Genomic DNA, 25,583 nt, shown 5'->3' with positions numbered 1-25,583 from the left:
TCATCCATTTCCCATAAGCAGTTTTGTACATGTCAATTATAGACATTTTTCTTACCATTGTAGTTGTATGGATATATAGTTAAGCAGATATTGAGCTTAAGCCGAAGGTTAGCAAACGCCACACTCCATGATTGGTCCTAAAAATAATATTTTAAAATGAATTTTAGCTATTCCTTTTATTTATTTATTTTTTATTCTCCTATACACACATTACTCATTATTTATCATAGGGCTACTTATATATGTTATACATAACGGACCAAGAATTTGAATAAAAAAAAAAATATAATACCTAATGTACTTATAGGTTGATTAGATAAAGTTGAAATAAATACTTACAATTAAAAAGGATATTCAAAGGAGGGGTGGCAATGAAAACGCATAAATTGTTTAAATAATTTTATTATACCCATTATTTACACATATATATCTTACGGAATATAATATTTTATATATATTTATATAAGATATAGTAATAAGCTTGGATTTACACATTATCTACAATATCTAATATTTATATCAAATTACAATATATATATATTTATATAATTTTTTACACGAACAAGTGTTGCGAACGACCGCATTTCGAATATACACATTGCAAAGTAATCCTATTTAACAAAGCACTGAGGCATTCTGTACAAGCCCAGGGCTTTTTTAAAAAGTGTTAAAAAAAAACTTCATAGAGTGATCAAATCGGATATACAAATATACATTGCACAACCCCAAAACATGAGCTAGGGGGCTAGGTGGGTGAAACCCAGAGCTGTATCGACTCAAGCCTAAAGATTTCAACACCCAAACTAATTATTATTTCTAAACAATATATATTGGAAATGGAATCAAACAGCCTCTTGGATATATTTTTTTAAAGAAAGACATGATGATAGTAGAGGCATCTAAATCGATGTTGTCTCATAATTAAAAATTAGATTCGTAAAATTTGACAAACACTTCCAATTCTCTATTAGCATAGGCCTAATAATTGGGTTTTCCCCTGCACATCAAAATCACATTTTGAAAAAAATAAAATAAATACAATTATTTAGTCTTAAAATTTCTATAAAACAAGAAAGTCACAAAGCTTTTGATTGAGTTTGCAAGGAACAAAATTCACAACTGATCTAAACATTAACAAGTTTACAATGTTTGTGCTCTTGTAGCAAAATATAATGTATAAGGCATAGAAATTAATAAGTAAAAATTTAAATATAATATTCAAGACAAAATTGTCCATAAATTTCGAAAGTAGAACTATTCATACTAACATTTTGGATATGTCAATGATCAATATACAACACCGAATGAAGAGCATCAAGTAATTTCCAGAATTTTACTTTGATTGTCTAAATTTCATGGCATATAATAGTTAATTAATAATAAACAAAAATGTATTAACTGCCTATATAAAAAATAATTCAGGATATATTATTTTTAAGGCGGTAAAAAATAATCATGGATCAATAAACAATTCTAAGCACTTAAGTATTATTCTCAAGTAGAAGAATTAGATTTAATATTAGCTATTAATTAAAGTTTATGTATACCAATCCAAAATGAAATACCAAGCTTAGGGATTATACTTATGAGTATATGATATTTTCTTTGGTATAAATTTCATAGTACTGTAAGTTTTAATTTAATTTTAGAGGAAACAAAAATGATTAAATGAAAACTCAAAATATGCAGTCTAGAAACCATAATAAAAATATTAAACATTAGAAACAAACTCATAGAAAAACTGCGATCCAATATAAATAATAATAACATTAATAATATTAATATATATAGATATATTTAGGTATTATTTACAAGAGGTATTTGGCTCTGGGGGCGAGGAGGGGGGGAAGGGCTATGAGAAAGGTGGGATTGCACTGAGGTAGAGGGGGGAGTGACGTCACGACGGGTGGTGGGGGGAAAAGGGCCTGTGGAGGGGTGGGGAGGGGGCGCCGAGGCTGATGCTGGAGTCGCTGGTGGTCGAAACGGTGCTCGGTGGCCGGGGCGGCAGCGGACCCCCGTGCGAGGCGGCCAGCTGGGCGGCTAGTTGCTGCTGCTGCAATCTGGAACAGACACATCTAAATTAGTATCTCAATGCAAATATTAAAATAAAAAAAAATACAATAAACTAAATAAAAGCTAATTGATACTGGCAGCGTACGTAATGTAGCATTTTACAAACATTTCCTTTAATATTGAATTTTAGGGATTATAAATAAATGGTGTATGGAGTTTTTATGGATGTTTGTTTTTAGAGGATTGCTTAATTGAAGAATCTATTTTATTAGTTTATAATGCAACACTTGGAACCATAGTTCTTGAAGTCTATACTATTTTTAAATTTCTAGAAATATTTATGAACTTTTAAAACATCTCAATTTGCAAGCAGTGGTCATAAATGCATTTAATAGTAGGAATATAGTCAATGGTGGCGGTCAAGAACGGTACAAAAAAACCTATTTATTAGTAATCTAATAATTTATCATTATTTATTAGTAATATAATGTACATTTACGATTAAATAGTTTCTTTATACTTTTCTTAACCGCAACCTCGAATCATCTTCCTACAATTAATTACATGGGGTCAACTAATAATCATCAAATTTAAATTTGTTTAGACAGGTAGTAAACAAAATCAATTTTATAGGTGATTACTTAGTTTTACTCAACGATTTTTAGTGTTGATGTTAATTACAAATTGTGAATTTAATTTCAAGGCCAGCAATAAAGTGATGGTTGGCAACAGTAGTTCTTGAATTATACCAGCTACATTAATAAATCATATATTGGTTTATTTAAGCTTGGTTATTAAGATTATAAAATAAGTATACTTTTTTTTTCTAATTCCAAAATTGAAAAATATTTTTAATTTCATTTCAATTTTATTTATTCACCTCTAGTGTGTAGTGTGTAGGTAGTAGTGTTCAGTATGGTATGTATCATGGTAAAAGGAGTTATCTACAAATTGGTTGGTTTGAATTTGAATTTGATAGATATAAAATAATGTTTGTAACTCCCATCCTGAGATAAACTGTTAAGATAAATTAATTATTTTGATGTTCCTAATGAAATTAATTGGCTAAGTCAAATCTTTATTATTTCTAGGTAAAAATTTAATGCTCAGTTTATTTCTAGAATTATATGAAAATTCATTAGATTTTTCTATTCAATAATTTAGAAATTCGTTAATTCATCCCATCCATATCAAGTCAATCGTGGTTTATATCTATTGTGATATCATATTTTATATTATAATACCGTCTGGAATTTAATAAGATATAAATGGGTCGAAGTAACCACCATTTTACATCTCTTGATTAGAGTAATAATTATAATGACACTTAAATTTCTTTAATAATATAAAACTAGTTTAAAAAGTAAAATAGTTATAAAATAGTAAATACAATATTTTTTTAATTATGGTTTTTCTTGACCGCAACACGGAACTAGTCTGCTTGTTGATTAAAATGTTTTCATCATTAACCTTATTCTTAGAGAACAAAAATAGTTTTCTTAATTGGCAATTTATTCAATATCTGCAAACTAAATGTTTTTATATTATTAACAATTTTCTCTTAAAATACTTTTTTGTTTTTTTTCAACTAAATGATAGTAATGAAAGAAATGGAATAATAGGGGACTAAGTGTTGACGATCTAAGTTTTCAATGTTTCACCAAACATGAAGGAAAAAAACATTATTTCAGAAGCCAAATAAATATAATATACCTACATTTAAAGTATATGAATATGCATAAATAAAAAAAAAAACTAAATAGAATTGGAAAACTATGTTACGATTTCTGCCCGCAAAGGTTATATTTTAGATTTATATGTATTAAAAAAAACAACTATAAAATCACCAACATATATCTCGCCGAGCAAATATAATTTAATAATAGGTTTTGAGTTATTTTGTAAATAATGTAATCTATTGGGCCTATTTACACCGTTTCAATGCCTACATTTGAAGTTTAGGATATGTAAATCAATATTCATTATTTTGATATAATAAGTCTCTGCTTATTAGTGTATTGCTTTGAGTGCATATGAAACATTTTCTATATAAGACGCCAAGAACAAGACAACAGATCAGTAAAGGAGAAGGAACGAGGAAGTAGAGCTATGACAGAACGATGACTTCTTGCAAGGGAGTTGTCATTGGAACACCGTTACGCTCATTAATGATTAATTTAATTCGAAAATGATTTTATCAAAGGATTCAGTCATTTCCGTTGAACGAGTCATGACCGAAGCCCACGCAGCACCTGGCAGCGGAGCCTTCGTCATTGTTACTCGCAGCTGATTGATTAGTGTCGATGGGATCAGCTAGGGTCGATTATAAATAATTAATAATTATATCATTATGCTAATCTTCATGGTCACCTGACGGCTTCCTATTTTTTTTATTGATATAAAAATTCACAAGGGATCTCACAATAAAAAGTAGCAAGAGGCATCTCGGATGTTATTCCTAAATTATCTACACTTTTTGGTTCGAAGACAATTTATGAACGGTTCTGTTTTTACCTTTATGGGTAATTACAATATTTATTTTAATTTGTAATATGTATTCAGAAGCAACATATATTACGAAAACTATAGTAAACTATAAAACAGAAAAGGACAGAGAGCGCACATTAAACGGGCACAATTAGTAAAAAAGATTTCTAAAAAAACAATTAAAAAACATCAACAAGAAGAATACCTTAGTAAATATTATGCCCTATTAATTATAAATATGTTTTGGTCACAGTTAATAAAAATTATAGAATTTCTACCAGAAATTGCACAAATACTGATTTTTTAAAACCAACCTCAAAGCAACCTTGTGAGTTGTACGACCAAGTTTACAACAGTGAATAGTGAACTATTTCTGCTCTACAAAGAAATTGGCACCTCCTCACACCTTACAAATGGTGGGAAAAACTAAGACTAAATAGCTAGGCTATGTGATGAGGATGAGCGAGGATAGAATGGTGAGTAGGTCGTACTAAATTCCTTCTTACAATAACAGGTGAAAAAAAAAATCAAAATGAACCACTGAAGTTCACATGTTGGACGAATGATGAAGGACTTACATAAAGAAGTACAGGGTAATTTCAAAACTCCTAACAATCCAGTATTCCAACTAGCATAAAAAAAAAAAAAAAAGTTGGTTATAATTGAGAACTCATTAGGCAAAATATTTTTTTTTTTAAATAAAAGTGTACTTGTGTGTAGGGCATTGTTAAGTTCTCATTTTATAGGCATGTTATTGTAATCACCGTGGAACCCGAAAGTGGACATTTCTACAGTTTCGATTTTTGGTGATCTAATTCCATTGGAAGTGTTTATAATATATTTTATTGGAATTAGATTTACATAATATCATTTGATTAAGTAAAAAAAAAATTAATTAATAATAGAAATATGTTCAATAACAATTTTGGTTGTGAACTCTTTATTTTATTAATTTTTTTTATCACCTTTTAAATAAATCCATACAAAGAATTTTTTTTTCAAATTAGTTTCAACAAATTAAATCACCACTTAGCATTACTGGAGATGTAAAAGAAAACAATGTTTTTCTTGAAACTGCCAAATGTCCAATGAAATATGTAAAAAATAAATAAATAATTTATGCATATATATGCATTGATTTTATTTACACCATATTTCCTAATACTTTCAGTGATCCAAACATCTTCCTGCAGCAATTAGTTCCGATTACCCATTACGTAGATCCCAATGTTACATAAAGAAGATCAAATAAAGACGCAAAAACAAGTGCTGGATTACGATTTTAAATTTAATGGTAAAAAAAATAAACACATGTTTGAATCAAAACCACATAAAAAAATAAATAAAAACATTTTGGGCGGATTAAGGACTAATATCTCAGCCAAACGGAATATTATTACCCCTAAATCCCTGCCATATTATTATTGTCAGAGTTTAATATTATTGTACGTTAGTTTAGTGGATGCGTGAGATGAGCACTCCATTGGAAATAAACCTTGGTAAATACCGTTCTATTGAGAAGCTATACTCGCATAATGAGGATGGCATACACAAAGGTAAATTTCACCGAAACATTGAAAGTGGAGATCGCTGGATGATAACAAGCTTTATCCAAACACTGTTTGTTTTCAGGTGACTGCTATCAACCTGCAAACACCTGAGTATACAATTTATCCTGGCTACAGGATTAATGTTACAGCCAAAACATTGGAAGCCGAGTGTCGATATTCTGTTTATTTACTTGTAAGCGCTTTACCGCAGTAATTCTATTCATACGTCCACAACAAAAAGAGATGTTGGCATCAATTAATGCAATACGTATTCATGATACGTAAATATAAGCAAATATTTGAATGCTTATATTATTTTTATTTTTTTAAAAGAATGGTGCATAGTGCAGTATGCCTGCATGCACGCTACGGTTTAAGCTTACCTTGAAGATCCTTTAAAAATTAAAAAAAAAAATATATATATATATATATATGTGTGATACAAATCTCTTTTCATTAGGTAATCCGCATTAGATACTTTAATTTATACGGGGGAGTAGAAGGCAAGTGTTATTAAAATGAGGGCTCAAAAACACTTTTTGCATTTTTAGGACGCAAAATTTATCCCAGTTCACAGGGTTATCCAGAAAGTCTAAAAAAATAAATTGTATAATATTTTAAATATTAATTGACACACCAATTTTAAAATACTATTTGTCTTTTACTATTTTTTTTTTTCAGAATTAAAGTTTTGTTATAGATTTAATCGGATGTTCGCTAAAATACTAAGTTATATTTTTATTTGGTCTGGGTTTGAATCTAGGTTTTCCTTAAGAAGTTATTCCTTACATTACATTCCTTAGGTATTCAGGCTTAGAGTGCTAACGAAACATGTTTTCAGTTAATCGAGGGACTATAATAACAGAATTAACAGAGATTACAGTAATAATAAGAATAAATAATTATCTGTCACTGCCGGATTCGAACCCGGGTGCTTAGAGTTAGTAGCACAGCGCCTTATACACTGAGCCACCCTGCTCTCCTAACTGAAATATTTTAACTCATAATTAGTTGTCCGTTGAATACTGATTCTATTTAATCACAAATTTATTGACAGCATCGAGATTTTTGAGTTAGTGTATTAGTAGCAATGCCAGTAAATAGTATTTGATGAATATTTTTTTAAAAAATTACCTATGTGCAACTTTCAGATTATACTTATTTATTTTATTATTTTTATTTACTTACTAATTTTTGTATTAATTACTAATATTGGATTAAGTACTTATATCCATAATATTTATTGCCATTAGGTGTAGCAGATTGAATTATTTCAATAACATATTTTTTTTTTTTTTTTTATAAAAAAGCCCAAATGCGATCTAGATATATGAATCGACCTCAACTATAAGTAAATTTTAGAAATATATTTTGTACGGCAAAAAAAAAAAAAAAAAGCCAAAACTGAACAATGCTAGTTTTCTTTTTAATTACAATCCCAAACTGGATTATGCTGGAATCTTTATTATATTTTAACTAAGTAGAGAAAAAAATCCTATCATCATCTTCATCATATGATTACACACCGACTGGGGTTCTCAATTCTTTTATGAAGGTTTATTAATCTATGTTTTCATCTCCAAAACCCAAAATAGAAATAGATCGTTTAAATAACATCGACATAATATTTTAGCTGTACTCGTTTTCAGTTCTAGAGGATGTTGGGGTTGTGTCCGAGTCTTGTGAACGTTGTTATTGTCCTGTAATGACTTGCGATTAAGCTTGGCAACCCACAATTTGTCTTATAGAATTAGAATAATTTCATTAGAGATAAGGCGATACGGACGCAGATGCATAACTCGATTTGGTTGCCATTACAGAGAAGCAACCTATATTTCCCTACAGGAGATCTTTCCCGCTTTATGATTGCGATAAGATAGGATCACTTACTGCTAAACGACATCAATCGGGCAGAGACCTTAGTGAACTTTTTGCCAGTGTAATTTAGACGGCTGTAATAGTCAATCTCTGCTATTATAATAGAAGAGATCGTGTGACGGGGCATATGGCCGATATTGTCCCTATCATGACTATTATGTTGTCAGTAGATAGGCACAAAGGAGGCCCAGCTCCGGTAAGCTGATACTATTCAACGGCAAAAACTGCCTCTTCTTATCCTACCGGCTCCCTTTCAATTTCTTCAGCAACTTCTTCGGCTGATGGTGCCTAGGTCCTTTATAATGAGTTCGGTCGCTGCTAGGTTGCGGGATCAGTTATGTAAAGATATACATAAATCTTTTTGTTGCGCCCAACAACTTATGGCTAGGAGAGTAGGTTATAAACATGGGCTAGGCATCATTTTGTTTTACATTAAATGATTACATTTTTCATTAATTTGTAAATTCTAATCTCATAATTTCTTCATAAAGATTCGTAAACTTTCTTTTGTTAATAATATAGTTACTGATGAGTTTTTTTATGAAAGTTTTATATATAACTGAATATAAATAATAGAATCTTATCATGGCTAAAACACTGTTTTAATTAAAACAAATACAAATTTTTGCGAGTTTACATGACAGAACCCCAGCTGGTTCATTACTTCTGCAATTATTCACTTGCACATTAATCTTGAGTGCAATGGTCCATTATCGTCTGGGGGCCCTTGACCTTCAGGAGATATTTGCTCAAATATTGAGATCTGCATTCTGAATTCTTTCCTAGTTTGAAGCCATTTGCAGATAAGGCATTTTATTATTTCATTCCAATACACATGTAGTTTGAGTCAATTGTATATTTTAAAATTATTTCCGATGCATTATCCCAACTTTATTAATTTTCTATAATTATTCTAATTTAACCTCTATAATATTCATATTTATTTTCTTTAGGTTATGATGTAGCTTTATGATATTATGTCTTTAGGTTATTATATTTATGGCAATTTAGTACTTCCCTTTTGTACTTTACTTATTTTATAAACCTTATATAAAGCGACCAACATTATTTATGTCTTTTAGATGTTCCTAAAGTTAAACCCTCAATTGCGGGTGACCTACGGAAGCCACACTTATATGAATAATGTATAATATAAATATGAAACGCTCAGTATATCTCAATCATATCAGTAAAATCATCATTGGTATAAAAAATATATCCAGAGTCTTAATGAAATATAATATAATTGTCTATTGGTTACCATACCAGTAATGATTTTTTAATTATAAAATATAATTGATAATTCTCATATTAAATTCCTACATAAAAAATAAAAATAAAAGAATAAGAAATAAAAATGTATGGGTTTGTTGATTTAATCTATTTTGACAAAATCAAACTTTCACATGATAAGCTTGATGGCGTTTGGGAAAAGTATCATTCATTGTTTAGATCGAAATTTATTAGGTTCAGTTCTTAAATGTATAGGAACTCTACATTCAATTTTTTCCTCTCCTTAGTTAAAATATAATTTACATGAATGAAGACTAACGCAACCACATTCCAGCTTGGGAATTAAAAAGACGCCGACTGTCTTGCTGTCAACAAACTTGTAATTGAATAGAACTGGAATTCAACGGACAACAAATTATCCCATACAAGTTTCTCAGCTAACTGCAAATCTATTCAGTTAACACCGTTAAACCAGAATCCAACGAGAAATAACTTTTTTAGGAATATTGCAATACAAACGCAGAAAAAATAATCATAACTAAAGAAATATATTTTTTTTTATTTCTCATCCTTTAATCATTAATGCGCAATTACATTAAATCTCGCACTAAAATTTGGGAAATAAACCTAAATTGAATTAAGGTCGGTGCAGTCACTATCAATCAGAACCGGATGACCTAAACAAGAGGACTTGGCCCGCTGTACGGCGGAGGGCCAGGTAAGAGACTCCTAAAGTACTATTAGAGGACCATCTGACAGACAATAGCGGCGCCTATTGATCGGCTTAATATCCAATAGCTCACCTTCTTGGTCGTTTTGTCCAAGAGGAGCTAATGAAGACACGGATAGGACACCTTTGTAGCCCGATCAGGCACAACACAATGCAGGCTCTATCGCTCGGTCATTATCAGTCTTTTATCCTTGATTGATCTTCTCCCATCTATGCCTTGTGATATCGTCCTCATCGTATCTCTTTTTGATGAACAACTTCTGGAATCGCGGTGACTTCAGACGATCCGGGTAGTAAGGCAAAGTTCATGATAAGCCTCTTGTGTCATACAGTTTTCTATTTTTATTTTAAAGTTATAATTTTATATTAAATATAGATATCTTTAGATGTTAAAAAAAAGAGCTACGAACCTCCGGGCTTATCACTAACTACAATCATTGCCTTTGACCGCCTCCACTGAATTCTTTCTATGCCTCCAAAGTACTCCCAAATGTTTCAGTTGGCCCATAGAACATTTATAAACTATTTTACAACTGACTACCCCATGTTCAGTTCGTTATTAACTTCGAAACTTTACACGTCCATATTCGTCTCTGCGATGCTATTACTCCAATTTTATTTTTATGTCAACTATGAAAAGACACTTCAAATTCTTCAATATTAAAACTTGAACCCAAAATAAATAAGTATGCAAATTTTAGTCTGTTTATAAATATTTAAGGTTCTAAAGCATATATTAGAGAATTAAGGATAAAATTAGGAACCCATGTGAGATTGATGAGATTTGAATGGAATGCATTTTTAATTTAAAAATAAGAAAAGAATATAAATGTACAAAATTGATTCCATCCTTCAATGTGCTAAATATCAACATGTTTAAAGTGACATATTAAAAATTAAAACCAAACACTACATACAAAAAAAAAGTTAACAGATACTGAACAACAAAGTTAAAGTTTCGCGGACACGAGCATCCTGTGAAGATGTTTAGAGAGGACGCTAGAGAAAACACACTTTAATTGCAGACAGGAGGAGGTCTGGTTTCATTTAAGTGTTGTTTGTTTTCTCTTAGCTAACAGTTGTGATAGCTTTTTCTAACCACTGATTAAATAAATAAGAAAAAAAAATACCAAGGAGACTAAAGAGCATTATCGAATTACTTACAGATCCTGATCAGATTTTAACTGAAAACTACAACACAATTGTGAATGGCTGTACTAATAATAAATTAGTTGACTAAACACTGAGAAAAAAAGTTTGAAACCCGTGGTAATAGCACATTCTTTATAAGTATTGAAAGACGCATTAGTTGCTGATGTATATCTTAAATTTGACAGAATCATATTTGTTTTAAAATTTGAACTATTCATTCATTTCTGTGAATAAAATTTGTTATTAATCTACCTTGAAGTTTTATAACAACCTTGAAGTTGACGCATATATACTGATCATAATTTATTGTCTCTTGAATATAAAAAATTATTGTTGCAATTATTTATTTCTATTGCAAGCTAGTTAGTTAGATAGTTGACCGTGTGAAGTAAATTGTAGGAAAACAGTCAAGGTGCGCGGTCAATAATTTTGTTGGTTTTTACTTTATTTTATTTTATTATTATTACTTTTAATTTTTTGAGTAATTTATCTGTCGTTTACATTTTTATTTTCTTTCGTTCTCCTTTATTCTGTATACAGGGTTTGGATGAATGCTTAGAAGAACAGTAATTCATATTGCCCTCAATTGTGGCAAGTGGTATTATTAGTCTTGAATAAGAACATAAGTGAAAAAAGAATGCCTAAAGTTATGTAGCGATGAAGTTACACTTATTAGTAACAGATGTTGTGGATTGGAATGATATTCTTCAGAAATGTGAACATTTAATAACTCGTTTGAATTGAGACGTCCACCGCCTAAGAGGATATTTCCTGGAGCCTACTGGTCAAGTGGAGATGAGGATGAAGGTGCAATAGAGATAGCAGGCAGTGCAACGACAATGGAAGAGAAGTAGGATGTGGAAGAGCGATTACCAATGTGGGGCAATAATAAGGAAATCCAATACAGAGCCGGGAGGACACAATGGGAAGAGAAGACAAAGAGGCAATCATAGGTTTGTTTGGTAGCCTACGGATGGCGCCGCCCTGCAAACATTCTCTGGGAACGGTGGCTCCTGTAGTATCTTCGGTGTATCTTGGAGTGATTCTCTGTCTGGCTTTAGCCAAAGATCTCTTCTATCTAAAAGTAATCCTACTGTTTAAGAATTTTAATCATATGATGTTTTTTCACTTAATAATCATTTATATTCATTATCCTTTTGATCAACAGTATTTATAGACCATTGGAATTCTCGAAATAAAGTGAATTAGACTCCATACAGATTTTTATGTAGGAATCGACGACAGGTTTTAGATTTTATATTTGGATTATTTTTTGTGTTTCTTGATTTCTATTTAAAGAAATGTTTAAAAAATGTATTTTTAGTTAGTTATATTTTAAATAGTATTAACTTTGTTTGTTTAAAATTTACACCAAGATGTGTGTTTTTTTTGTAGTTAGTTATAGTATAATTAGTATTTTATTTTCATTTCTTTTTTACATTAAGATTGTTCCCTTTCTTTTTATTAAAGTTTGGTTGTTTTTATTGTCTTATACTTATATATTTTTATGTTATTTCATTAACTAGGCCATTTCTTCTGCACGTCTCTCGACTATAAGGAATTTTAATAATTAAAGAAATAAAATATTGGGATTAATGATGAAAACCAGTTCAGTTATGATGAAACCATATCAGTTATTATTTAAATTTATTAGGCAATCTAGTTCTATTATTTTATAGTAACCTTACTCATATTTTGTTAGGAAACTTTACTTTTATTTTACCAGTTATTTATTTTGCTTTGTAACAATAGTTTGTTCATACGTTCTACAAATTTAGTGTCTCTGATCTATTTTAGACCTCAGCATGCCAAATTATTTGGTCCGAAACGGCTAAATAAAAATCTTAACTAGTGTTTTGATTTTTTTTGTTCATATATATTTGTTGAAAACTACTATTATAATTCTCCTAAATAAACGAAACAACTAATAAATACAAACTTTTCATGAGGTTTTATAAGTTGAAAACTAAATGTTACGCTAGAATTAGCTTATAATTGGCCGTGGGCGATATAAAAAGCTGTAAGAGACACCTTGCTGGTGGGAAGGCGTGGGCAGGTCTCATTAACCCGGCGGATAGGATAGCAAAAAATGAATATTCATTTAGTGTTGTTTATCATAGGGAGCTTACACCTGCGATATAGCAGTCCCATCGGTAGCGATGTGCTCTCGAGTCCTCCCACGGGGCAAAAAAACAAGAAATGTGTGTTTATTTAGGAGCCCTGTATCCGGCAGTTGCTGTGAAACTGTAGCCATTGTCTTCTGTTTACGATCGTTCCGGCTTCACTGGCTGGAACGTCGCTCTGGAACAGGATGTCAGCTGTTGCAGTTACCGAATGTCATGTAGAAACTTCGGCTGTCAACGTAATGGGATCTAGGGAAATGTTAGAACAAGGTCTTTGACACCTTACAGTGTCAATGATACCTGGTGTCACTAATGTATAGCAATATAGGTGCCATTTTTGTAAGGATAAATGGGGTAAAAAAATAGGATTTCAACAATTAAAAGAACATTTTCAATTATAAAAAGATTTTGTAATAAAAACAAAAAGGGACAAAACATTTTATGGTAAACGAGAATAATAGAGAAATGAGATAAATATATATATTGTTCCGTACTAGAAGAAAAAAATAACATCAAATCTATACTATGTGAAGGAATAACTGCCACTAGCAAATAGATAGTTAATTAGAAAGTAATGATTATTCTAAAAATATGATAAAATATAAAATGCAGTTTTGATAGGCTTTCTTTTCATGGGAAACGAACTGTGAATTAGTTAGTAGAACTCTTCTTATCAGTCCAAATCGGGAACGATATATCTCCGGTTATGCGGGAGATTATAGATAAAAAAAACTTAGGTTTTAATTTAACTCACATGCCATATAAAAATAAAAACACAATACAAAACCCCATATAATACTACAAAGGTTAAAATGGCCTAACCTGTAAACCGTATATAATGTTTAGAGCTTAATTGAATTTCATTGATACTAAAAAAAGAATCACCTAGACAAACCAAGTGCTTCTGTCTACCAGAAGTATACTTAGGACTAGCTTTGCAAATGCATCATTATGGTGCACTCAGTGAACAAAAAAATAAATACTCTGGTGACAAGATTTTGTGGGCTAAGCCACTTTTGGCTCTAGCCTTATCTGTAGCTTAGAGCTTTTGCTAATTATGTTGCAGCTAATAAATGAATAAATTTTTTAAAAATAATTATTCAAATAAATAAAATATTTAATATTCGTTTAATCAAGATGACTATTTACAGAAGCAGTCAAATTTATTTTCAATATTTAATTCATTTTTTTTCTAACTATCAATAATAAAAAAGACAAAATTCTTTTACCGCGTGGAAATATTGAATAAAACTATTAATTGAAAATGGACGTTAATTTGAGATAATATATTTATAAGTTCATAAATAAATTGGAAGACAAGTCGGCCTGAAAACTAAACAGTAATAATAAAGTAGAATACTTTAATACTTGTAATATATATTACATATTATCTTACTCCATGTTAGAATATATTGTTTCTGTTTATTTGATCAACTTACCTTCCTTCAGAAGTATTTATGGACAGGAGCATAAACTGCTCCTATTTTCATATAATTAATGCAGCCTGCTCATAGGCTCCACAACAAACGGTTTTATCTAAATAATTTTTTGTTCCCCGACTAATTTAGCGTAACATATAGATAGGGCGGGACTCGAAACTCGATCCGACAAATTTTCCGGTCGATGAAGCCTCTTCGGCCTTTGTGAAGAAGCAAGAGAGGCAAGCGATTTCGGCTGCTGTAGTGAAGGTAACCCGATAGGCCGCTCGCAGCACCTGTTTACTGTTGTACCGTCTGCCATAGCTCCGCTTTTATTAAAGTAACCTTTTTATTTCACGAACCAATCCTATTCAAGGGTTACCTGATTTTATAAAACTAATATTCAATTTTATTCATAAGAAATATCTAAAAAATAAGATCCTTGACTATTAAAAGCAAGGTATCCTGTCGATTGTTAATAAGTAACATTTAACGACTGCAAATAATAGGGCTTTATTTGTGAGAGGGAACAATTTTTTTTTTTTTTGGAAAACAATAGTTCTATTTATGTCTTGCCAAAACTGCATTTTTTAACAACATGCTTAATTATTGCGAACAATTAATCTAGATTATTAATATTTATTTAGGAGTTTGAGAAAGAAAAATGACTTTTCCAATTTCAGAAATATTTTACAGTCTAAAATAAGTTTCAATGTTATACTCCCAGTTTCTTCGTAGTTTTCAACTCTGTATCTAATAATAGAAATCTCCAAAAAAAAAAAAAATTCCTTTGCGACTGGACTTCAGATCAAATGAAACCCATTGTGAATTTATTTGTTATTTGTCTCGAAGAGCCTATTAAAAGAATATAAAGTTATATATTTTATGTTTCTTATCATGGCTGAACTAATCAAATTTGAAACAAAAGTTGAAGAGATTCCCTCACTTTGGACAGGAATGTACATTCGACACATTTAAGGGGTGATGAACGTTGGTAAACTTATTACCTCAGTGATTGAAAACACTGCTCCTTTAATGGTTATAATTTTCAGGTCATAAATGATTTTATTTTACTGAGGTGTCTGAACTTTATTTACTTTATAGTGCCTCCAGAAAGTGGATTAGCCGAAAATTATATTTAATATACGAATTCTGCAGGAAATTTTGACAACTTCAATTTTGTATACAACGTTTTCAATATTTATTCGAACATTTTTAAAGTATTCTCTTTTTTTTCCAGTGAATCACGGGATATTATCATAAGATATTACTTATACACAATTAAATTATATAGCTAATCTCTTGCATGGAGATAATACAACGTTTTTATTACACTTCGTATTATAACAAAATCGACATATATAGTCGATATGTATTGGATATCGAAAGTATCATGTTCTTAGACTAGAAATAACGTTTTGGCCAACTGATAAGGCTTTTAACTTCTTAATCTCTTAATTCCTTAGTACATAATGAATATCACCGTTTGATAACGTAGATGCCACTAGTTCTTGTTAGATTAATATATTCTCCGACTTAATCTTTCCAATTGATTTACGCTCTAGTTCATAGCTCCGGGAAGATATTCCCTAAAAAACTGACCGAGGGCGGACCGTGTGGACCCGACAGGGCGTAGCTTAGTATGGTCCTCCAGATTTCATATTTTTTTCTCTCTTGATGAGCCCCAGATAGGGATCTCCGCCGGGCAAATGCTACCGTCTCCGGTGTCTAGCGACGAACTACGGAGAAGCGACTTTTTGCATCCGTACTCCGAAAGACGATACGGCGCACGGGCTACGGTGTCGTCTTACAACAGGTGAGGGCGGCGGCGATGATTGAGATTGGCGCGTGTCCGGCAACCGGTGAATTGACAGATTCGATATTGACGGTAACTTGCATAGATTAAAAAAACCATTATCATATCGATCATACTAGTTATAGGAATAAGAGAAAACTCTTTTGAAAAGGCTCTCCCATTAAAAAAGAAACTTTGATAATTTATCTTCGTTTGCAATGTTATATCTTTTAATTTAATTATGTGGCAAATAGGGTATACGCTCTATTGGGAGAGAGATATAGACACAAAACCTTAATAGTATCTGAATTAGAAATGGTACTATCTCATTACTGAAAATTTACCATGTAATCAAGAATCAAATGTACTGTTAATATTTTAAAAAAAAATTAAAAAATTAAATTCTTAAATTAGACATATAATTTAATATAACATATATTAGACATAATATATGTATTTTTCACCCACAAAAGAAAAAAAAAATTGCCACACAATTGTTTGTCAATTAAATGTACTGTTAATAATAGCAATAATAAAAAAAAAACCTGGTTTTAAAAATCAGTTCCTTAAATTAGAAATATTACACATATAACATTATTTAATATTAGACATAATATACGTATTTTTTAAACACACTAAAAAAATACCAGATGATTGTTTGCGGAAAATTCATAGTAAATCTGTACTTAACTAGTAGTGGACAAATTTCAAACTCTTTTGGCTAATTTTTATGATTGTAAGAATAACTTACAATTGGTCATTTTTTTTTTTTTTTATTGTGTTATTTTAATTTTTTATAGATCAAAACTAGCAAAGAAAAGAAAAATCTTCAATTATACAAAGATAATAGTAAATATAATATATTTTCAAATGTTACCCCTGTGACAAATTATCATGTTTGATAATCTACTCTCTGAAAAGAAAACATATATACATTACGACCTTCACAGTTCCCACAAAATGGTGACAATTGTTAGCCTCTACTCGGTACCATGGGCATAATAATTGTCCGGGCCAACGTGGCTAACATACGTGGGATCTTTCAACAGGTATTTCACCGGACGTTTCTTATTGTTCACGGATGATATTTGCGGAAATTTCGATGACAGCTAAATGATACTGATTTCCTGCTTTCTGATAATAGTGGCGGTCTCAGGCTTTCCTACATCCTGTGCTGTTTAAATGGTCTTTGTTGAAATATGAGAAGTAATTATCCTACATACATACATAAACATTCAAAACAAAGGAAAAAACCTATTCGCATCTACTAATTGCAATATCAATAAATAGGAAATTGAATTTCAGTTGAACAAGGTAGTACATGTTGAAATTTATTTCGATGATTTATACTCAACAGGTTTTGTGGTATATGTGTATTTTTTTTTTCGATTCACTCTATAGACCATTTAAAATGGAATTAAATGTTCTCATATTCTAAATGTTTTCATTGTATTGTAAAAGTCATTGAAACTTTAAGAGATCAGGCTTTAAAGAATAAATTATTATAGAACAAATTTTGAAACTTACTAATACAGTTATCGAATAAAGGCCATAATTGATAATGATTTCAATATAGAACGACTGTTGTATCCGGGTGAGTTGAGGCGTCACCTTAGCAACCTAAAAGAACCTTAAACCTTAGAACCTTAGAAATCTGCTGTGGAGCCAGTATGACTCTGGATTGGGTTAACTTTTTTCTAAGTGGTGGTCTCAAGGAAAAAAACTCGTCTACCCCACTCTGGTTTGAATAGGTTAGTAATCTGTTGAATAACTCCTCCCACCGTATGTCAGAAATGGGTTAAAATGATGACTAAATAATTTATAATTAATGAAATGCAATTTTTTTTTCTCGAAATCTAGAGGTTTAAATGTTTAATCATAAGAAAAGCTAAGCTTTCTCATTGCCTTATTTGTCCGTAATAGCTACCTTCAACGAAGTTAGGGTCTGACATTTGTTATAATTCCGGGATATTACAGTTATTAATATCAAAATTAAACGTTAAGATACATTTATAATCTAGAGAAAATTATCCATTACAAGTCATCCGAGATACCTAACTATTACTTATTATTTATACTAATTTGTTTTTTAATTTATAAAACATAGAGTATGCTTTGCATATAATTTGAAACCGACAAACACCTGACCAATATTTAAAGAAAAATATTTATACTACTTAAAACCCATTAGAGGAACCTTAACCTAAAAGCCGAATGATTAATAGCCCAAAGTTGCACGAGGTGTCTTTTTTCCTCGTCTAATGCCTCAATTAACTCCTAATTATCATACTCCCAAACTGCCTATGCAAATGAAACATGAATCGACTGTCGACTAATCCGATTTAGTCTTTTCTTTTTACCTTTAAATAATTCAGCAAAAATACAGCTCAAAACAGAATCCCTACGTATCTGATTACAGGAGAATCACAGGGATAGAATATTTGAAACATATCGCATTAGTGGTGGAGCCGCCCTGAATAAGGAATGAGACTCCTCAGTGGTCGGGTAAGAAAAAAATCCTTTACGGTCTTCGGGATATCCTGTTTCTGAAAGGCCGCCGAACGGTAGGTCATCCCTGTATCGGGTACCAACCTCAAAGTAAACCGTTTTAAAGAGGAAGCCAACATTTTGGGACACTTTCTTGAATACAAACCACAAAAAGTAACCAAGTGCAGCTCTAAATATCGGAAAAAGAAAATCAGTATGACGTGGAGGTGAGCACAGAGGACCTAAATTGTAAAAATTATAAATAAAAATAAATTTAAATAAGCATTGATTTTTTTATTACATTGAATATATTTTTCTTCAAACCTTAGTAAAATTTTTGAATTGTACGTACACGGAAACGCCTATCAACTTTTCTTTTTGGGAGCGCGATGGCACACTGGTAAGGCACGATGTTACTATCTCCAAAGACCCGGGTTCGAATCCGGCTGGGCAGAAAATATTTGTCTGTTACACTTAAACCGTGAGTCAACCCTGTGGGTTCTGGAGCCCTCCTGGGGTCCACCGAACCTCATAAATTGCGTACCCTTTCTTGAGTAAAAATCTGGCGGCCGAGCATGATTCTGACCAAATCACCTCCTTGCATAACCGTTGGTCTAGAAACAGTACTTCCTTACCAAGTACTGAACACCTGACCCTTCATCGGTTGTAGTGGTACAGATTTATTTTTCTTTTTTCTATTTTACCTTCAAATAATGATAATTTGATAATTATTATAACTCCTTATATGTTTATGTATTAGTCATCTAATACTATCAACTGATTTATGATTATTTTAATCTATCAAAATAATAAATGCATTTTAATAAAAAATGTTTATTTATATGTTTTAGATATTTTATTTTCCTTTCTCTGGCTCCTCATCTCTTTTTAGCAGTAACATCTTTCTTTTTGATTAGTTACTTGATTTTACACAATTGATTTAGAGGCACTTTGGCTCTACAATGTTCCAGTTTTTTTTAAATTGTTACATTGCATAAAAATAATTTCGGAAATGATTAAAGGAACTTTTCTTTTGCCTTCGCAACTCTAATTGTTGTGATTTCAGTTTTCAAATATTAAAAAGTTAAATTTTTTTTTGTTATAGACATTGTAGTGCTATATATTAGAAAAAATGGAAATAAAAATATCATTACTGTATCACCTATTTTCTGTTATTCTAATGAGAAATTAACCAATTTCAAAAAATAAGTTGTACCGTATACCTGTAGTTTAAAGCCCATTTTAAAAATCTTCAGGTGAGGAGAAAATGAAAAAAATTGCGGAAGTCACTTGAGATCGTTAGGAAAATACAGAAATTTCTTTTCAAGTATATTCTAAATTGAAAAGAGACCTAACTGAATCTCTGTCGTAACTCATTAAAAGTGTAAAATAATCAATTTATTATTGTATATAAAAACTATAAACTAGCAGCTATCTTAAATCTGAAATCATCATTCAAACAAAATGCTCTCATATATATTCAGACAGTCCACTCTGGCCTGCGAAGACACGAAGACTTAGACAGAAACATTTAGCTCTCCTATCGGGAGATAAGATTACTAACTAACCTCCCTACTAAGCAATTACCCCCCATACAGACAACAATGAGAACCTTAGTACAATAGTAATATATCGGCTGGATTAGGGGAGGGGGTAGAACGGCGCTATTAGTATATCCTTGTCTTTGCCGCAGTTTAGTCCGGTCCGGTGGTTCCCTTTCATCCCCTAGTTTCCTTCCATTAACCGCTTTCCCTTCCTATCTCTTACTAGATCTGGTCGGCTCCGGCTCTGGTCCAGTCTAGTGTTTCTTATTATGTTTCATTGGCAAAGTCTATTGGTCTTGTTAACTTGTCTCCTTTCGGTAAACATTTGGTCTGCGGTCCATTGTCGGGGGAGGAAGCACGCTATTCAGTCTCGGTTTCGGGCTGTCGTTGTCTTTCGTCAGACAAATTGCTTTTGTCCGCAGTATCTGTGCCAGGACCTAAGCCGTTCAATACTCAACACAAGTCTGAATCTGTAAACATGCCGGTTTTTTTCCCTCTTCTTTTCTTGGTATGAGAAGTGATTAATAGCGATGTCCAAAGATATCCTTAGGATTAATTATGTTTTAGTTATAAAATAAATGGTTGTAGTTTCAGCGAATAAAGATGTAATATTTATTAGAAACATCAAAATTCAGCGTATTTAGTCTGTGCTTTCCTTATTTATAAAAGGCAGCTATTGCTCCATATCTCTCACTCTAAAGCCTTGTAAAAAATAGAAAACATTTTTAAATAAACCAGAGGTTAGATTGATAAATAGAAAACAGAAAATTATTAACACAAAATCAATGTGTTTCTAAATCAATAACACCAAATGATCATAAATAATTTAAATTTTATTTTTCAATAAATAAATCATTCAATAAGCAACAGCTGTTCTGTATTTCTCTTATCATTTAAAAGGCATTGGACACCGAGAAAAAAATCGGGAATTAATTACAGTTTATATTGTACTAGAGCCTTTATACTTCGGAAAAATAAAAAATCTAATGAAAATCAACGATAAACTAGACTTCCACTTTTGTCTTATTTTTTATTCAGTTAAGCATTATTACTTGTTACATCGTTTATATTTGGGGATCTTATTCCACATCTTCAGAACTCGGATATTTCCTTATTATTGACAGTTCTGCCTAACCTATTTTAATTCATGGTGAAATTATTATTACATATGGCGAGTAAGTAGAGGTATAACTGTACATAGTATTAAGATATTTACATTTGTCTTTTTATACGGTTTAAATAATTTATAAAAATAAGATTCAGTAATTCGTAAGGTATATGTACTAATATATAGTTAACAATACAACATGTATTGATTTCTTTTTAAATAAAACCATATAGCAGCAATGGTTGGTATAATATATAAACTAATAAGTTTAGTTTAGTCATTACTTTTGATTAAACCTAGTGAATACCTAAATAAACAAGAATCTAAAGTTTCATGGTATTTTTGGTTTTAGACAAAATACTTTTGACATAAGAAAAATAATTTTTTAATAACTCTTTTATTGAAGACTAAGACTACGACGCAAATTCTAGTAAAGAATCTGTTAATATAAGTAAGATACTAAGGGAGTTACTGAGATTGGAATAACCAACAAGCCGGGGACTAACTATCCTTTGACTGGGCCCTAATGAAGTCTTCTCTTGGTTGAGAATTAGCCGCTAACCTCATCTCTCCACCCCAACCTTAATCATTATCTCAAGCTCGCTTTAACAATTTACCCAATAAAGGCATCGTCTGCTGTTTGTACGAAGGTGCATCGGAGCGTATTTTAGAACATATTAATTCACAATCCTTTTAAATAATACAGAAATTTTAAAATAGTGTCCGATGGAATTTTTCATAATAAATGTTTTGTTAATCTTAACTTTAAGCATTCTTTAAATAGGCAAAACCAAAATAAGAATGATATATAATAAATACACACCCATAGAAGGATATCAGAGCGTGGAGCGGGCAACTTAAATTTGCAAAATAGTTTAGAATGTGTCCACAATTTGGGTCTTATACGGTGCTACGAACTACTTGCCGCTACTAAGTGCGGCCGTATCTCCACCTACAAGCTTTCTATGTCTTGTGCCTATGATTCGTCTCGCGTACTTTCGGTACTACTAAGTCGGGTAAGTCCAGACAGCCATATATATAAATAAGACGGTAATATCTATTGTTAAGTATTTTTCAAAATTGAAGACTGGTCATCAAGTTCACATTAATTTACGGAACGATATAAAAACCGTGTAAAAAAAGGATATGAAAAGTAACTACAGATCTAAATCATCAGATCGGAAAGTGGACCTCTTAAATACAGATCGATCACTAAATATTCCAAGCTTTACCCATTTGAAATTCTGAACTCTCTGTTAAAACAGTTACAAAGACCGTCACGGTTTCGATATTATATACACACCTTCTTAATGGAAAATAATGAAGGCTGTACACAATGAACAAAATCCAATTTCCATTCAGGAGTGCTCCATCTTCACCAGAGAAGAGATAGGCGTCTTGGAAACAAAGTTGGTTCATTGCAACAGAATCGTGGAGCGTCTTGGTAGTCATGGGGCCCCATGCCCAAGCAATTCCTTGGTTAGAAATACGGAATGTTTAAATACTGAATGGTGGTCTAGGTTCCAGGCCACTCCAGAATCTTGGGCAATAAAAAATCGGATCAACCCGTCAATTTAGCTATAACGGAATTAATGGGAATTACAATATAAATTGGTACACTTAAGAGACTGAAAGAAAACTTCTTTGGAAAATAGTGGAAGGGTTTGGAAAAGTAATCAAAACTATCGAATATAAAAATGGTCGCAAGCACAAGAAAATCAATAAGGTAAGAAATCATATGTTACATTATCAATATTGGGTTACATTACTTTCTCAGAGGTATTGATATCGCCAGGTGGCAACAGTTTTTGCATAAATAAAATAATTGTCATGATAGCATGTAAAGACGATTCTTTAACGCCAATGATATTATGTGTTGGTGGTGAAAAAAAAATCAAAGAAATGTGATACAGATATAAAAGCACTTTTTTTTTAAAAGTAGTATCGCAGGATCCATAAATCTGCGAATAACCATATCATTCTATTTAAATGATTGATAATCATTTGATGGATTAAAATTATGTCTTTATTGTTATGATGTTGTATTTAACTAAGCAATAAAATTATATTGAAGTACATGATTGAATAAAATATAACTTTTAGCATTTGTTTTATCCACGTTAAATACTTAAATAAAATAATTTCGGGATATTAGGATCAGAAATAAGAAACATAACTTTAATACTTTAAGCAAAGCAAGGGAACGTCGTTCTGAGTAAATTAATCATATTTTATTGTCTATAAATTTTGATTTCATCTGCACATAGATAAATACAGTATGGTCCTCCGAGCCAACTAGGCCACCAGATAGTAGAAGGGATATTATCCTCCCGTTAATAATTAGCCTGGATGTCGGGATATCACTTTGCCCTCCACTCGATTTCGTAGCACCTTCCAAAAAACGACCCCCCCCCCCAAGCGGCCCGTGCTCCCCCCTTCCGACATTCGATACAGCTCCTCGCTCCGCCACGCCGCTCACATCCCGATTTTTTGCTTTATTCCTTCATAATCCTCGGGCTACCATCTGCTCCCTTCACTTTTGCCACGGATTTTATATCTCAATTATCTCCTTGTTCCATTTTTTCTCTTTATTTTTTTTTTTGTTTTAGATCTTCATCGTCTCTTTCATACTCTTCGACATAACTTTTTGGAGTCATTTCTAAGATATTAGTTCAGCAGTAAAGTTATAACCCCTCCTATGTATTCGATTATAAAAATTTGAGTCCCGAACCAAAATTAATTTTTTTCTAGAAGGAGATGGATTGCGGTCAAGGATAACAAAAATCGTTTTCAACTATGAATTGATTGCCTTCAATACAGGTCGAATTATAAGATGCAATAGAAGGTAGAGCTGATGTAAGAGAATGAAAGTGACATGTAAATAAAGTAGATAAAAAGGTGGAAGTTTAAACATATCCTTTATATCGGTTTTATTTGCATGTTTCATTTATTTTATCTATGATGAAGACTTGCATTGTGGGTCGAAACATTAGTTTATAGTTTTTTAATAACTATTTTTGCTTTTCTTGACCTAGTTCACATAAATTTAATCTTCTATATATAACAATATCATTTTGTTTTCATTCAAAGAACATTTAAGCAACTGAATTAATATACATGAATAATTTATATTGCGAAAAAATAAAAGGAAGTATGAGAAAAATAATTGTTCAAATCTTCTATTCGCCATGTGGGATTCTTTCTTTTTAAATTCATTTTGCACTCGTCTAAATTAATAAAAATAAGTCGACTACATCTATACATTTAATTTATGTGTTGCGTTTTAATGAATTATAATAATAAAAACATTTGAATATCTTCGCGCTAGTTGAATATATTAACGTAACTTTAATAAACCCAACCTTAACTATCTTAACAGCAGTCACTAATAAGTCAACGTTTTGCCACTTCAAACATCATCAGGACTGAAAAATGCAAATATAGATTATTGCGGACTAGAGACTAACATGACTTTTATATTATATAATTATAACAATTTTAATTTTTTCCATTTTCGAGTCCACCATTATGAAAGTCAACAGGATGAAATTTTCTTGAGCAGCATTGCTTAAGAATTCGCGACTAAGGAATCATCACAACCAATGTATCAAGAAACATTGTGAAGGATTTCATCAACTATCTTGGGATGAACGAATTCTGCATACAACTCTGTTAATTTCTATTAGCACGCTACACAACCCCGATATTTATCAAGAAAGGTTCTCTCCAGACTTACCTTCTGGACATAAGGTAGGTGGTGTTGCTGAAGAGTTCCTTCCTGAAGGATAAGGAAGGGCAAGAGTTGGACCGGACAGGAGGTGGTAGCGGCAATAAATCTGAACGCGGTCCCTAATAACAGGGCGGGCCGGCCACCTCGGGTTATTAATGTCTTATTTGAATTCGTGATATGATACCATCTCCTAGCAGGTCCTCCACTTCCAGCGACATATGGCAGCCAGTGGCCGTCCTCGTTACCGTTAGCTCTCTGCTCTCTGGTCATCTTCTGCCTGCTAACAAGCTGACGGGCTAACTGTTCTTGATGATTTGGTAACTCTCTGTTTAGAT

At 31.6% G+C, this 25,583-nt stretch overlaps 1 protein-coding gene across 1 annotated transcript in view; it reads right to left on the bottom strand.

Annotated features, from left to right (window-relative positions):
* Positions 1-1,644: 1,644 nt before the first annotated feature.
* Positions 1,645-25,583, bottom strand: part of Optix (optix) — a 75,458-nt gene continuing 51,519 nt past the window's right edge. Inside the window, exon 2 of the mRNA XM_014426611.2 lies at positions 1,645-2,060. Coding sequence (XP_014282097.1) covers positions 1,898-2,060 — 163 coding nt within the window. The 3' untranslated portion in view covers positions 1,645-1,897. The remainder of the gene's footprint in view (positions 2,061-25,583) is intronic.

The sequence above is a fragment of the Halyomorpha halys genome, unplaced genomic scaffold (genome assembly GCF_000696795.3).
Source record: "Halyomorpha halys isolate HHAL.00 unplaced genomic scaffold, Hhal_1.1 Scaffold587.1, whole genome shotgun sequence".
NCBI classification, from domain to species: Eukaryota; Metazoa; Arthropoda; class Insecta; order Hemiptera; family Pentatomidae; genus Halyomorpha; species Halyomorpha halys.
This window is presented reverse-complemented; position numbering and strand designations above follow the sequence as displayed.